Source organism: Amblyomma mixtum, chromosome 5 (assembly GCF_055824585.1).
Source record: "Amblyomma mixtum isolate Tamu chromosome 5, ASM5582458v1, whole genome shotgun sequence".
NCBI classification, from domain to species: Eukaryota; Metazoa; Arthropoda; class Arachnida; order Ixodida; family Ixodidae; genus Amblyomma; species Amblyomma mixtum.
This window is the reverse complement of record NC_143016.1, coordinates 79,388,058-79,401,226: the sequence shown is the minus strand read 5'-3', so window position 1 is coordinate 79,401,226 and position 13,169 is coordinate 79,388,058. Positions and strand designations below refer to the sequence as shown.

The window sequence follows — 13,169 nt, the reverse complement described above, 5'->3', positions numbered from 1 at the left end:
GATTAAAAAATGGCGGTTAATTTGGAAAGTATGGCAGTGTTAGACGTCACTTCCTGGCCTTTTGAATGCAGGAGTCAGCAAACATGTGACAATTTGAACTATGAATTGAACATCATATATTTATTATTCGTATTCGATTCGATAGTTTGGTCTCCGTTGTTTATCGAATATTCGAAAGGAGATGAATAGTTTCGTTAATTTGGTTTATTGGGGTTTAACGTCCCGAAGCAACTCTGGCTATGAGGGACGCCGTAGTGAAGGGCTCCGGAAATTTCGACCACCTGGGGTTCTTTAACGTGCACTGACATCGCACAGTACACGGTCCTCTGAAATTTCGCCTTCATCGAAATTCAGCCGCCGCGGCCGGGATCGAACCCGCGTCTTTCGGGTCAGCATCCGAGTGCCGTAACCATTGAGCCACCGCGGCGGAGCGTAAAAGAGATGAGATGAATATACGATACATATTGAATATGTGGGCGCCCCTTGAAGAGCATTAGTATTTTGGTTGGCGCCTAAGTTTGGCGACCTTCACCTACCCCGACATAGCAATTAGGCTGCTCCGTGCATTGTCCAGTAGGCATTACACTTTTGCATAGGTTATTACAGAATATAAGTCGTTGCACGTAAGTGTGATATTTCTTTTGTTCCTTTTACTTCAAAAAAATTCTCCTACGCATTTTTCCATCGCCCCAAAAGGTTTCTGTGGACTGCTTTAGAAGAAGTGGAGATTATAACGAGGCACTGGCTGTCCTCTAGTGAACAAATATTATGTTTCTACTTGTAATTATGCAGGTCCTAACCGTGGTATAGCCTTTCGGCTTTCTCATATATTCTTCCTAAAAATTCACATCACACCGCATTTGAAAATTACACTCTGTTGTGAATAAATGTGTCTGCTTTTCATTATTGCATGATGAGAGCGATATTCCAGATTATTTGTTTTCGATTCGTACTTGAAATATTTTATATTCGCATACCTTCACTTTTGATACAAAATGTATTGCTAGTCTAATACTGCCCGTCCAACTCGATATTGAGGAATGTGAAAAATAGAGAGACTTTCGGAGTTACGACAGCACGCAGATGTTGCTTTAAATAAAAAATCACAGCACGGTTAGGACTGTGCAACGCGAATGGTCCAGCGTTAGCTGGATTGTGATCACGAAAACATTGACACATATCGGAGTTGATATAATGGAGTGGATGTTGTATTGAGTGGACCCCCGCAGCGGGTGGCTTAGTGGGTTAGCGCATCCGCCTCGTATGCAGGAGGTACTTTGCGTGCTGCAGGAGATGCTGGGTGGAATGTGAATCGTGTGATGGTTGCGAGCCGCACGGATAGAGGGTGGTCCATGGCGCTGGGTGGAGGTTAACGTAGGCGAGTAATGCAGTAAAAGGTCCACCAGTGTGCGGTGTTAATTGGAGCAGAGGATGGTGCTGCGCATGCGAATAGTTGTACATTCAGCGGTGGACGGTTGAACGGGTTCGGCCGGAGCAATTCCGAACATTGCCACAGCTGAGGGCGCATCGTGCCAACTCGCGGCAAGCTTCAAGCCGGTTGGCAAAATGGCGGGTTTGGTCGAGGAATTAATTGTCCGCAACAACACGCAGCCATGCACAACGGAAGTAAGCTGCGATGGCAAAAGACGAGATGTGGCCAGGATTCCCACAACGATAGCAAACCAGAGGCGGACGAACAACAGGGCAAGCCCGGAAGACGTCATTATTGTCGGTAACCATAAGGCAGGCATCCCGTTGTCAGCCCTATTCGCAAGTGGCCGGCAGCCACCCATTGCAGCGCACACGTTCTTGGTGCCACTGCAGGTTGTTACGCAATAGGGACCAATGGGGCACACGACACTCCTCGAGAGACCGCTGCGCTAACCGATAAGAGCTGCAGCTCATCCCGCAGTTATGCAGATAGGGCCTCAGTGGAGTGATATGTATGTCCTGGCAACGGGTTAATTCTTCGCAGAAAAATTGGCGAACAGTGACGGTAAGATCACAAGGAGGAAGCAGTGTGTCTGGCTGCCACCATTTTCATACTTGGCAAGGGATCAAACTTCTTTGTTAATCGCCGCATCTTTAAAGTTCTACAGTGTGCTGCAGTGTTGTATGACATCTGCGACAGATGCCTGGCTTTATTTGTTGATAAAGAAACTATAGATGTACTCAACGAATACAAAAGCAGGGCCCATTTTGACCTCATCGGAAATGCGAGCGAGAACAGACTACTTCGCAAAGCTTCAGTATTTCCTCTATATATACAGGGTCTAAGTCTCGCTGGGAGGATGAACCGTGTGAGCCAGTGTCTGTTCTTCTCGATTCGTCTCTGCAGCGGAGTCACCGAAGTGCTTGGTCTATTCCTTCACAAAGGGTACCCAGAAAGTGAAGGCGTTTTTGTGATCCTCGCAAATGGCAAGGACCTTGTCTGTAGACGAGAGTCGGCGAGCCGCTCGTCCATGTCCTCACTGGCTGCTGCTCTCCCGAAGGAGAGGGGAGCACGGTAATTGGGCCAGAAGCTGTTCGACGCTGACCTGAGAAAGACGTCTTCGCCCACGGGCATCTCGGACATAGAAGGTAGTATATACCGGGTGTACCAGCTAAATGTAACCAAACTTTTAAAAAAGGCGAAGTGTCCTAGTTCAGTGAAACCAACTGAGGGTTGTTCATAGATCGCCTCGAAAAACCGCTAGTAGAGCTGTTTCCGTCAAGTTACGATTTACGTAGCTTCATTTATTGGCCTTAAAAGAAAGTTATCACGTGACCAGCTGCTCGCTCACTTCTCTGCCCCAATGGGCACCCAAAGTCTCATCGAGGAGAGGACTTCAGAAAAAATGGATTTTATTTTCTTCAAGGCCCGTCTTGGGACGTTGAAGTGGCACTGTTGTCATGTGGAAGCTTTTTCTTTTTATGCGCGTTATGGTTAAAGGCCGGTAAGAAAACTACTTTGCGCAAATATTACGTTGTCGCAAATGTCTCAGTAAGCTGTTTCTTAAAGCAATCTACAACTTTTGCATTGACACTTTGTTCCTCATGTCAATAATTAAAAAGATAGTTAATTAAGCTTTACTAATTAGTCAAACTTGAAGAACGAAAAAAATACTGCAGACTAGGCCACGCGACTCTAAACAACCCTCATTTGGTTTCAGACGGCTATGACAACCCTTGTTTTTTAAAAGCTGGGTTACATTTAGCTGGGACACCTGGTATATATAGAAAAAGGAAGACTTCATGTTCGGGATGCTACATAGAGTAATTTTCTCGCTTGAGGCTGCTGCAGGCGACCTGTAGGATGTTACCGTTACCAGGGCTGAGTAGAAAAATAGTGAAAAGAAAATGTTTGGCAATGACTTTACATATCATACAATTTTAATTATACCCGCGATAGACCAGGTTGCGGGAGAGCGCTCTTTTTCTTCTTTATTTAGTATACCTTCAACTACAAAATCAAGACATCACGGAAAATATGCCGATGAGATAAGCCCCGCAATCGCCTTCCGTGAGCTTGGTTTCTCGTGTAGCCGACTACGAGAAGATTTGTTAAAGCTCATGACAAACTGCTTTCTTTGACTTTTCGAAGCTCAGTGATCGTTTTTCTCCTCTCTTTTCGTTTCTGTCGTGTGTTGTGAAATTCACCACAGATGTCATAACCGCATAGACTTTCTACCCTCGAAAAGGGACAATCGTGGGCTGCTCCTCTTTCTGTAGATTTGTAGCATTAAGTCATATTACGTCTACGATTGGCGTCCTGAAGTTCCCTCGAACGGAGATGCAGACAAAAATACTTGCGAGAACAGCAAGCTAGTGAAAGTAATTACACCTTAACGAACTATCGTAATACTCTAGATAGTTGGTTTGGTTTATGGGATATAACGTCCCAAAGCGACTCAGGCTATGAGCGACGCCGTAGTTAAGGGTTCCGGAAATTTCGACCATTTGGGGTTCTTCAACGTGCACTGGCATATCACAGTACACGGGTGTCTAAAACTTCACCCCATCGAAAAATACTATCGATAGTACTATAGATGTTGTTACGAGGCGGCCAGCCGAAGAATGAGGCGTCATGAACGATGAACAAGAGATGATTTAATGGCCGCTAGCCTAGCGCGAGCGCTCCGTCCCGCGCCACTGCCAGCTTCGTCTTCATCACACTACCCGGTGCCACCGAGCGATCGTCCCGATCGTTGACAGAGAAACGCGAAATGCTGATGGTCTTGAGAAGAGGGTTGAAGAATAAGTAGAAAATAGGGCAGTGCTGGCCGTTACGATGAGAAAGATGAGAGAATGAGTCCCGGTCCATGAAGCTTCCGGGCCGCAGATTGCCAGGAGCCGACGGTCAAGTCCTCAGGACGCTCCGAACGGCAGGGGCAGGGTAACTTCACGTGTGTGCAGCGTTTTGGGTCGGTGTGGTCGGTAGATCGGGTCGGTCATGGCGTCGAGTCCAGTTCGTCGCGTCGGGTGGTCGGGGCGGGGGACGGGGCGGGGGAAGCAACGGCGAGGTCGGCTCGGCTAGGAACGGCTGGGGCAAGCCGGGCGACGCAGGCCAAGGACTTACGGCCAAAGACCACTGCTGACACAGAACGCCGAAGCTCCAGGACCAGGATGCCGATTGATTACCCAGCACTTCCACCAAATGTTACGAGGCGGCCAGCGAAGAATGAGGCGCGATGAACGATCAACAAGAGATGATTTAATGGACGCTGCAGGCCTAGCTCGAGCGCTCCGTCCCGCGCCACTGCCAGCTTCGTCTTCGCAACAATATTTATATTATGGATACTTTTTACACTATCGATAGCTCCAAAAAACAATCGATACTATTGATAGTCAATTCAAAGATAGTTTTGCATCACTAGCAAGCGATCAGAACTTGGCCCTACCATACAATTCGGAAAGCCTCTTAGGAAAACATCTTGGAATTCATCAACTCCTCAACGTCCATGCTGGAAACGCCCACGTCGCCATCATGAAGCACTTGTATTTCGTCTTCGGCGTCGTATCAGGGATTTCAACCTCGGAACTAATCTAACGCAGTCAACATAACGGAACATATGCATTCACCCGGCGTTCAGCAGACAGTGCAGTGTAAAAGCGATCACGCTCATACGGACGCATTTACCTGACCACAAAACAAGTAAAATCAGGATTTAAGAAACTGAAACGGCAGACAGCCAAAAAACGCTGTGGCCAAACACAAAGATCCGCATTCTCATCATACAATAATAAGCCATGGACCGACCATCTTCCTCAAAGCAACCGTCACCATACTAGCTATGTATTCCGTCATCATTCCATCAGTCAATTTGCGAACCACTCAGCGGGCATTGGTCACGATCGCCGTACAATAGGGGGGCGCTCATCTACTGTCCCGCGCGGCTATCTCTGTACCCCACACTCTCATTTATGTCGGCCACAGATAATGCGTCCGATGAGCCTGCGGCAGTTCCTGTAGCCGGCAGCTCTCTCTTCTCTTCCGTTTTATTCTCTTAATTTTTAAACAAACCCCCACCTTGGTTCCACGATCATTTTAGAATACGCTGGTGCCAGCCTTAGGCTCCCCACTTTCTTATGTTCGCTAAGATTTAATGCTCCAAGTGCAGAACCACAATGATAACTCCTTCGGTATTCAATTCAATGTAATTAGTTTATTTTTCAGAGCGGGTAAAATACAACTTTAAATGGTCCCCTTGACTAAAAGTTGTAGCCAGTTTCTTGACGACCGACCAGGGGCCTATTCCATAGAGACATAGGAGCACATGTAATTGCCCCCCCCCCCCCTCCCCCCCTCCCCCGAAATTTTTTCGAACTGTCACCGACCGCAGCATGGCCCAAGCATATATCGCGACTTCTGCTATCATAGTTTTCTTCTTGCCTTGATCGTCTGTGTTTCCGTGTGTAAAGTTTACTATCTGTGATTGCGCAAGATGTTTATTTGCCTTGTTTGACGCGTTATATAGAGTGACTTTTGCTTAGATACTTATATTTAATGGAGACATACGTGTATTTAACTATCTTGTTACGAGGCTCTGTGTATACATACAGCGTCTTTGTTTCCAGTGACACTTTTTTGTCCTTTATAAAGTTGTAACTTCGCATTTCTAATACTCCGTTTTATCTTCCCTCTTTTAATGGTATCTTTCCGAGCTCCTCGTTTATACATGTGCTTGCTGTTCCGACTAAAATTTTTGTGCAATTACTCGCAATACATGACCGGTGACAGCTGCTGCTGCGCCGTACACTGGAACAGAGGACAGCGTCGTTGAGATTTTTTCTTGGCCGTTGCATGTGTACAAAAATGAACGACAAATGTTTATTAAAATATCTCAGCGGCAAGCACTGCATTGCTGGTTTCGGACTGATATAGTTCTAGACTTCGTGTGATATTTTCTTTGCTTACGAAATACGCAAATATATGGAAGCATTGGTATTTTTTAGAGACGTACTGTGGTGTGTATTAGTAATTATGAGCATGGAAATACAGAAGTCGCAGTTAAGCGAGTAGGAAAGTACGTTTCCGCTCCTATACTAAATGTGAAGACAAATCAGGCAAACCCAAAGTTTGTCCAACCGACCACGTTAAAAAAAAAAACAGCACAACAACGCCAGCAACGCGCTGGTTTCGAGCGTATTCGTGCCGAATAGCCAAATGTACATGGATTTTAGCAACTGAAACAGAACAGGCTTCGGTTTTGAGCAATATAATAGTAATTTCAATTAACACACCTATTTAGATAAAGAAATCCATCCCTCTTTCTAATAATCAGCTCTAAAGGCTACTGCTTGTAGCCAATATTATTGCAAAATTGGAAGACACAACTGCTGCTTGTCAGTAGTTCGTTCCGAAGCACGTCTAATCCACAGCACTGTTAGGTATCGCTCAGGTCTTTCCTCATATCCACGTACTAATCTTTCGCCTTTTACTAAAGATTACCGTGGGGAGGGACACTTCAATGAGCCTATAGGCCAATTTTTGTGAGGCCTTGCCCGTTTGGGTGAGGTCTAATATGTGAATCAAAAATCAGATGTTACGTATCCGACTGCATGCCAGTACGCTGCACTGTCCGGTGCAAAGCTGAGCACAGCTTGCCATTCATGGCGTGCGTATACTTATCTTTTATCAGTTATGTATGCCAAGCTTTTTAAGGCATATGAATGCATTCTTTTATTCAAAAAAAAAACAACACATATCTCACTTGTCTAGACAGTGGGTACCGTTATATAATACAGAATGGCATTGTCAATGGCAATGCAGTCATTATTTTTGCATTTGATCCCTCTACAAATTTTATGAGGAGGCCGCGCTGCAACATGAGTCCCCCCCCCCCCCCCCCCCCCCCCCCCCACGAACAAAATTTCTGGCTACGCCACTGATTGACCCAGCATTAAAGACATGCTGGCAAAGGCCGCTCCCACAAAGAACCAGAGTGAAACCATTCATATGCAATGTTAGGACCTGCACGTGGCAGCGGTGGTGGCTCGGCTCGAGCCAGTCGGCAAACCCGTGCACTTTCCTTTTCATCCTTCTCTCAGTTGCAACAACAACAACGATCACCTGCGCTGCTTGATAGAGTCCCTGCATCTCAAGTGCACAGTCAGGTACTCGGGCTAAGGCACGCTGATCATTGCGACGAAGCAACAATGTTATTTTTCTAGCGATGCAAATAAATACGCGCAAAGCATTACTGTCATTTAGGTAGGGACTCTATACGGACACCCGTCACATTTACTTGATGTTTCAAGCAACGTAAGGCTACATCATCGTTGTTTTCAATCACATGATGAAAATGCCATTTTTCCGTCAATGCTCCCTAAATATCCTAATACCTTCTCTCTTTTTTTTGTAATCGAAACAGGTAAGTCTTTCAGCTCTCGCACGTACAGCAGGCTGACGACTGCTGTTGCATGCAACTTCTTTTACTTGAAGAAACGGTGTGAGACGGTGTATTCTTATCTGCAGCCAAGGACCTCCTGAAGGGCGTGTTGCGCAGATTTCCGACCACCTTTGTCCAAGGCAACCCTTCCCTTCCAAGATAATGGAAGTGCTGATACAAGGCGAACAAAGACGCAGAAACGTTTTTTTATGGCACTGCAGTACCCTATCAGCGTTATGGCGCACTCCCAAATATAGGATAGTAGAGCATAATGCGGTCGCTTTTAAACACGGAAGACTGGCGATAAGCATATCAGAACTCCATGGCAAAGGCGGTCAACACCTTGCGGTCTGCACCTCATTCCCGGCAGCGTCACTCCACAGGTAGGTAGCAATTCGCATTCGATCACAGTCTTAGTGCCTTTTCAGTGGCGTGTTGAACCACTCACAGATTCTTTTACCAGTTTTAAAAACTCTACCTGCAAACGAAGTGCACTCCGGGACCGGACGCAATATAGGAAATAAAACTGCTTCTTGAAATTCCTGTTCTTTCAGAGGTTACAGTATTTCGGTGGCCTGGCTATGTTATATATAAATAAAAACTGCATTGCTCTAGCCTTCGGTCGGGTACCATTGCGTTACATATAGCGCTGACAATGCAACAGAGTTCAAGCTGAAAAAAAATACCATTACTTTCGTCTCCTAGACAGAGCGAACATATGCCAACATAAATATAATTCGCTTCGTCCAATGTTTGTGTGTTCCTCCCATATAGTCCTGTTTCCGTCTGCAAGCCAGCGCTTTTCGAACAAGATGAAGTACCAGCTGGCCGCAGTTGTAGCTCTTTTGACGCCTTTAAGAACCGCCTGAGGTTTGGATGGTAGGGTTCATGGGGTTTAACGTCTCAAAGCGGCTCAGGCTATAAGAGACGCCATAGTGCAAGGGTCTGGATAATTTCGAAAAAAAAGGTTCTTTAGAGCTAACTGGAATCCCACATTACACGGTACCCTGGCATTTCACCTAAATCGAAAGGTCCAGCGGCGGCCGGGATCAACCCCGCGTCTATCGGGTCAGCAGCCGAACGCTATAACCACTGCGCCACTATGTCTGATTGAGAAATGTCCAAGCAGCCATCATCGAATGGTGTCATATGTGCTGGTAGCAATATGAAAAAAAAAAAAAAAAACATGCATAGTGATCGCAAGCGGCAACCTGCATCGTTTAGGTGTTGTGTTCGCACCATTTGCATAACGCCAGCTAAAAGGAAAGTCAGTTAGCATACTTAGATGACTCGATCGCACCTCGTGTTCGAGAAGCTTTGTCGCACGCCAGCGAGGTAGCGCAGCAGTCCCCATAGCTATCTAGATTGTCGTATTACGTTCTTTATTTGGAAGAAGGCCTCTGAAATCATGCACCAACTCCCCGGTGACGAGACAGATTGGTGGCATATGCATGTTTCTGAACTATTGTAGGTAAACTTCGGTCCCCAGCTGACAACGACTCACGGAAAGATGGCGTCCAGAGGAGGTCCCGGGTACCAGGTTGTGGACGGTCTCAAGTATGCCTCCGTGTACAGGCCAGAGAATGTGCGGAGTGCCCGCGCCTACGTGCCGCAGGACGGTGACCTGGTGTTGGTGTCCTACCTAAAATGCGGAAATAACTGGCTGCAGCAAATCATTCTTCTTATCCTCCATGGGTAAGCGCGACGCCCGCAGTGATTTCACTCCGCTCTTTGCTTTTCTTCTATCGCAGAAATTAAAGTAAAGGACCGCAACTCTTATTGAGAGACAGAGAAGCTGGTTTCTTTTTTTGTGTGCGCAAGCATTCTTGCTCTAAAGATGAAGATTTCTTCACAACCTTGTTTGCTTGATATCCTGTAAACGGCGGTGGTACGTAACCGCAGCTTTTCTGCAGGAGGACGACTGACATGGGGTTACCGGGCAAAACATTAAGAGCACAATGTTTTAGCAAAGACGAGCCTTATTTTCTTCTTATTCATAGTGAGTGTGACTGAACAGCTTCAACGCATTAGCAAGATGAAACGCCAGTTCAAAGTAAACGTCGCTCTTGCCACTAAGGAAATGAAGTCCTTCGAAAAGTCACTTCGCTCTCACCAGCAACTTGAACGCATGTGAGTCATATGCGCTCTGCATGCCATCTACGCCTCTGAGCAAAAAACCTACTTCTGCTTTGCGTGCCCAGGGGAGAAAGCGCCAGCAACTACGCCGAGTTCCACCGATGGTGTCCGTACCCGGAGCTGATGGGAATGCGCTATATCAACGAGATGCAGCCGCCACGTTTTTGGAAGACGCACTTTCCGTACGACTACCAGCCACAGAACCCCAAGGCCAAGTTCATTTACCTCACCCGCAATCCGCTGGACGTCTGCGTGTCTTTCTACTACTACGCACGAGGCGGCGGCTCGGCTTTTGGCTTCCAGGACGGAGGCTTCGACGATTTTGTTCATGCCTTTACAAGCGGGGAGGTGGAACGCGGAGATTTCATCGATCACTTTCTCTCCTGGTATCGGCATCGAGAAGACAAGAACGTATTCTTCCTGACATATGAACAGCTCAAACAGGATTTCACGAACACAGTCCTAGCTCTGGCCGGTTTCATGGGCGGAAAGTATCGCAGCGCTCTCGAGAACGACCAAGATTTTTACCGAAAGGTAGTTGAAAAAAGCAGCTTGGATTTCATGTCCAAACTTTGCTCTATTGATTCTGAGACCATTGGGAAACTGACGGAAAAAGATAGGCCCTTTATAGAAGCCACTCATCGTTACAATCATGGAAAACGCGGGAAAGTGAGTGGGCCTCTAATTGTGAGAAAAGGAGTTATCGGCGACTGGAAAACGCACATCACTCGCGATCGCCTGAACATAATGCGTGACTGGATTGAGAAGAAGCAAGCAGCTGGCGTGATTCGCCAACTCTGGGGACACTTGGATTTGGGCGGAATTGTGTGAGGAAGAAGCCTGTCCAACCCTTTCTGCTTCAAGGAGCGACAATTGTCTGTTCGAGTTGTTCAGCGCAGGATTCCCGGAAATGCCTCTTATTTATATGGAGTTTTCATCTTGTACGGTGCCAAATCATAGCATGATTTTAATAAAACAACGCAAAATATCTTAATAAGCTGTGCAAAATAAAGCTCGCATTTTGTGTCTTTCTTACTACTTTTCCCCGGCAAAACCATGTGGGTCATTAAAGATCTTTTTGTCGTCTTTGCTAGGTTGTAAATAGATTGTTGATTGTAAATTGCGGGGTATGACTTCCCGGAGCGACACACAGGGCGCCGTAGTAGGGGGCTCGGGATTGATATAAACCAGCCGAAGTTCTTTTACGTGCTCTGACGTCACAAAGCACACAGCCGTTGTTGTATTTCGTCTGTGTCGAAATGCACGTGCCGTGGTCGGAGCTGGACCGGTGTCCTAGGCTTCATCAGTCCAATGCCAAAGTGATTGATCCCCTGCTGTGTTTTCTAAGTCGGTTTTTGTTTTAATAAAATAGCGAAGTAAAATGAGCCTCACGAAAACTAACCTACAGCACAGCGAAGCTATTTGTCTACTCAAAAACAAAGTGCAGTCTTTCTAGGGCCAAGTAGACGGATAGGTAATTGACATACTGAAGTATAAACACCAAATGAGTTTGCAGTCTTCGTACAGGAAGGGAGCCCGCGAGTGCTCGCATAGATGTGAGGGAATACGAGTTAACATGAAAAAATTGAAAGAAAAAAAAACTGCACCAGCAGAACCTTATACGGGAAATATGGCGAAAAAATGGTTAGACAAAAGAAAGTAAAAAAGAAAACTGGGCACGAAAATATGTTCCATGGGAAATATATGGTAAATTAAAAGGGGGAGCAGAGGGTCCCTGAAAAACGCAAACAGAGTGTGCAAGATTTCTTCGACGTTCTATTCTGTACCACCACCTGGACTGCGTTCCATATATTTGCACCAATACAGGCTAACTTTCACCTGCTATATAAACTGCAAACAGTAGGAACGTATACACGGTTGTTTCGACACTTCGCGTGTGTTATTACGTTGAAGGGCTATTATATGACACAGCTGTATGCAAGGCGCAAGCAGTTTTTTTACACAGGTGTGGCTGTAAATGACGTTGTCTGAATGACGTTGGTTGAAGATCAGTACAGTGTGGTCTCGTTTGTTCGCAAATCTTAAAGCACGTAAAGCTAGTTTCTGCGGAAAGATGATTGGTTTAAAAGAGTATATAAACTGACAACGAAAAATTGCACTTTTCGGAGAATATGCTGACGCACCTGGGTCCGTAAAAAGTTTCAGTTTGATTCTCACAGGTGTTTGTGATATGTTGGTAGTAATTTGATCATGAGTTTAGTATAAATGAGGAGATAATGGCCTGATTCAACTTACAATATTTCTTTGTTACAGGCATTTATATTTAAAGCGCTTTTATTTTTATCGCCTCAGGATGTAAACATTATGAATCTGTTCTTGATAAATTTTACGTTGGTCCATTCGCTCATACCATCTGACAACATTATTTAGCCATTTATTTGCGCAGTGCACGTTGTCGGGCTAGTTGGTGTAATTCTACAGACAGGCTACGATTGCACGAAAAAAAAACACAAAAGACAGGGTAGAGGACGAGCGCAACTCTGTTTTTTTTTTGCGCAACTTTATTAGTTCTGATGTATTATTTATTTGACACTTCTAAAATTTGATTGATACATTTGCCAGAGATTAGTACCGTTCTGCCACTAACTTATACAACTGTGTCGCATTAATCTATGGATTTATGAAAGTTATCTATGTATCGAGAAAATAGACGTCGCCCTAGTACCAATCCCTCTGCTACTTTGTGTGATATTGGTTGAAGTGTTCTCTTTTCATATACCCTTTGTTGTCGTTTTGTAATATTGTTACGGGAAAAGACTAGCGTTAACTTCACGGAGCCCATAACATAACAAGCTGGCTTCAGCGCTAATAACTGACAGTCAGCAGCACCAAAAAGCATTCCTCGGTCTGAACATATCACAATAAGTATTTATTTATTTTTCTCTAAAGCAGTTTTATCATATTTTACAATAAATGCCATGAGTGCAGTTGTTGCTTTGTACACCGAGAAAACGTCCTGATTGGCCACTATAGATGAAAAGATTAGGGCTCAGCAGTATTGTATTAATTAATTTTAGTATTCTAAACCTGAATATTTGGGATGTGTGCGAAACCATAAGCAATTCCCGCTTATGGGACCAAGGCCTCGCCGTCAAGCATAACTACAACCTAAGCAGGCTAGCCTAATAGATGAGGAACCCT

At 45.4% G+C, this 13,169-nt stretch overlaps 1 protein-coding gene and 1 non-coding gene across 2 annotated transcripts; both read left to right on the top strand.

The window, feature by feature from the left end:
• Positions 1–6,873: 6,873 nt before the first annotated feature.
• On the top strand, positions 6,874–6,999 carry LOC149342770 (U5 spliceosomal RNA). Its single transcript, XR_016283354.1, has one exon. It is a non-coding gene; the product is annotated as a U5 spliceosomal RNA (small nuclear RNA).
• Positions 7,000–8,178: 1,179 nt separating this feature from the next.
• LOC149342769 (sulfotransferase ssu-1-like) lies at positions 8,179–11,005 on the top strand. Its single transcript, XM_089542230.1, has 3 exons — positions 8,179–8,254; positions 9,343–9,566; positions 10,073–11,005. Exons 2-3 carry the CDS (start codon positions 9,382–9,384, stop codon positions 10,836–10,838), a joined length of 951 nt encoding a protein of 316 aa, XP_089398356.1. The 5' UTR covers positions 8,179–8,254; positions 9,343–9,381; the 3' UTR covers positions 10,839–11,005.
• The last annotated feature ends 2,164 nt before the right edge of the window (positions 11,006–13,169 follow it).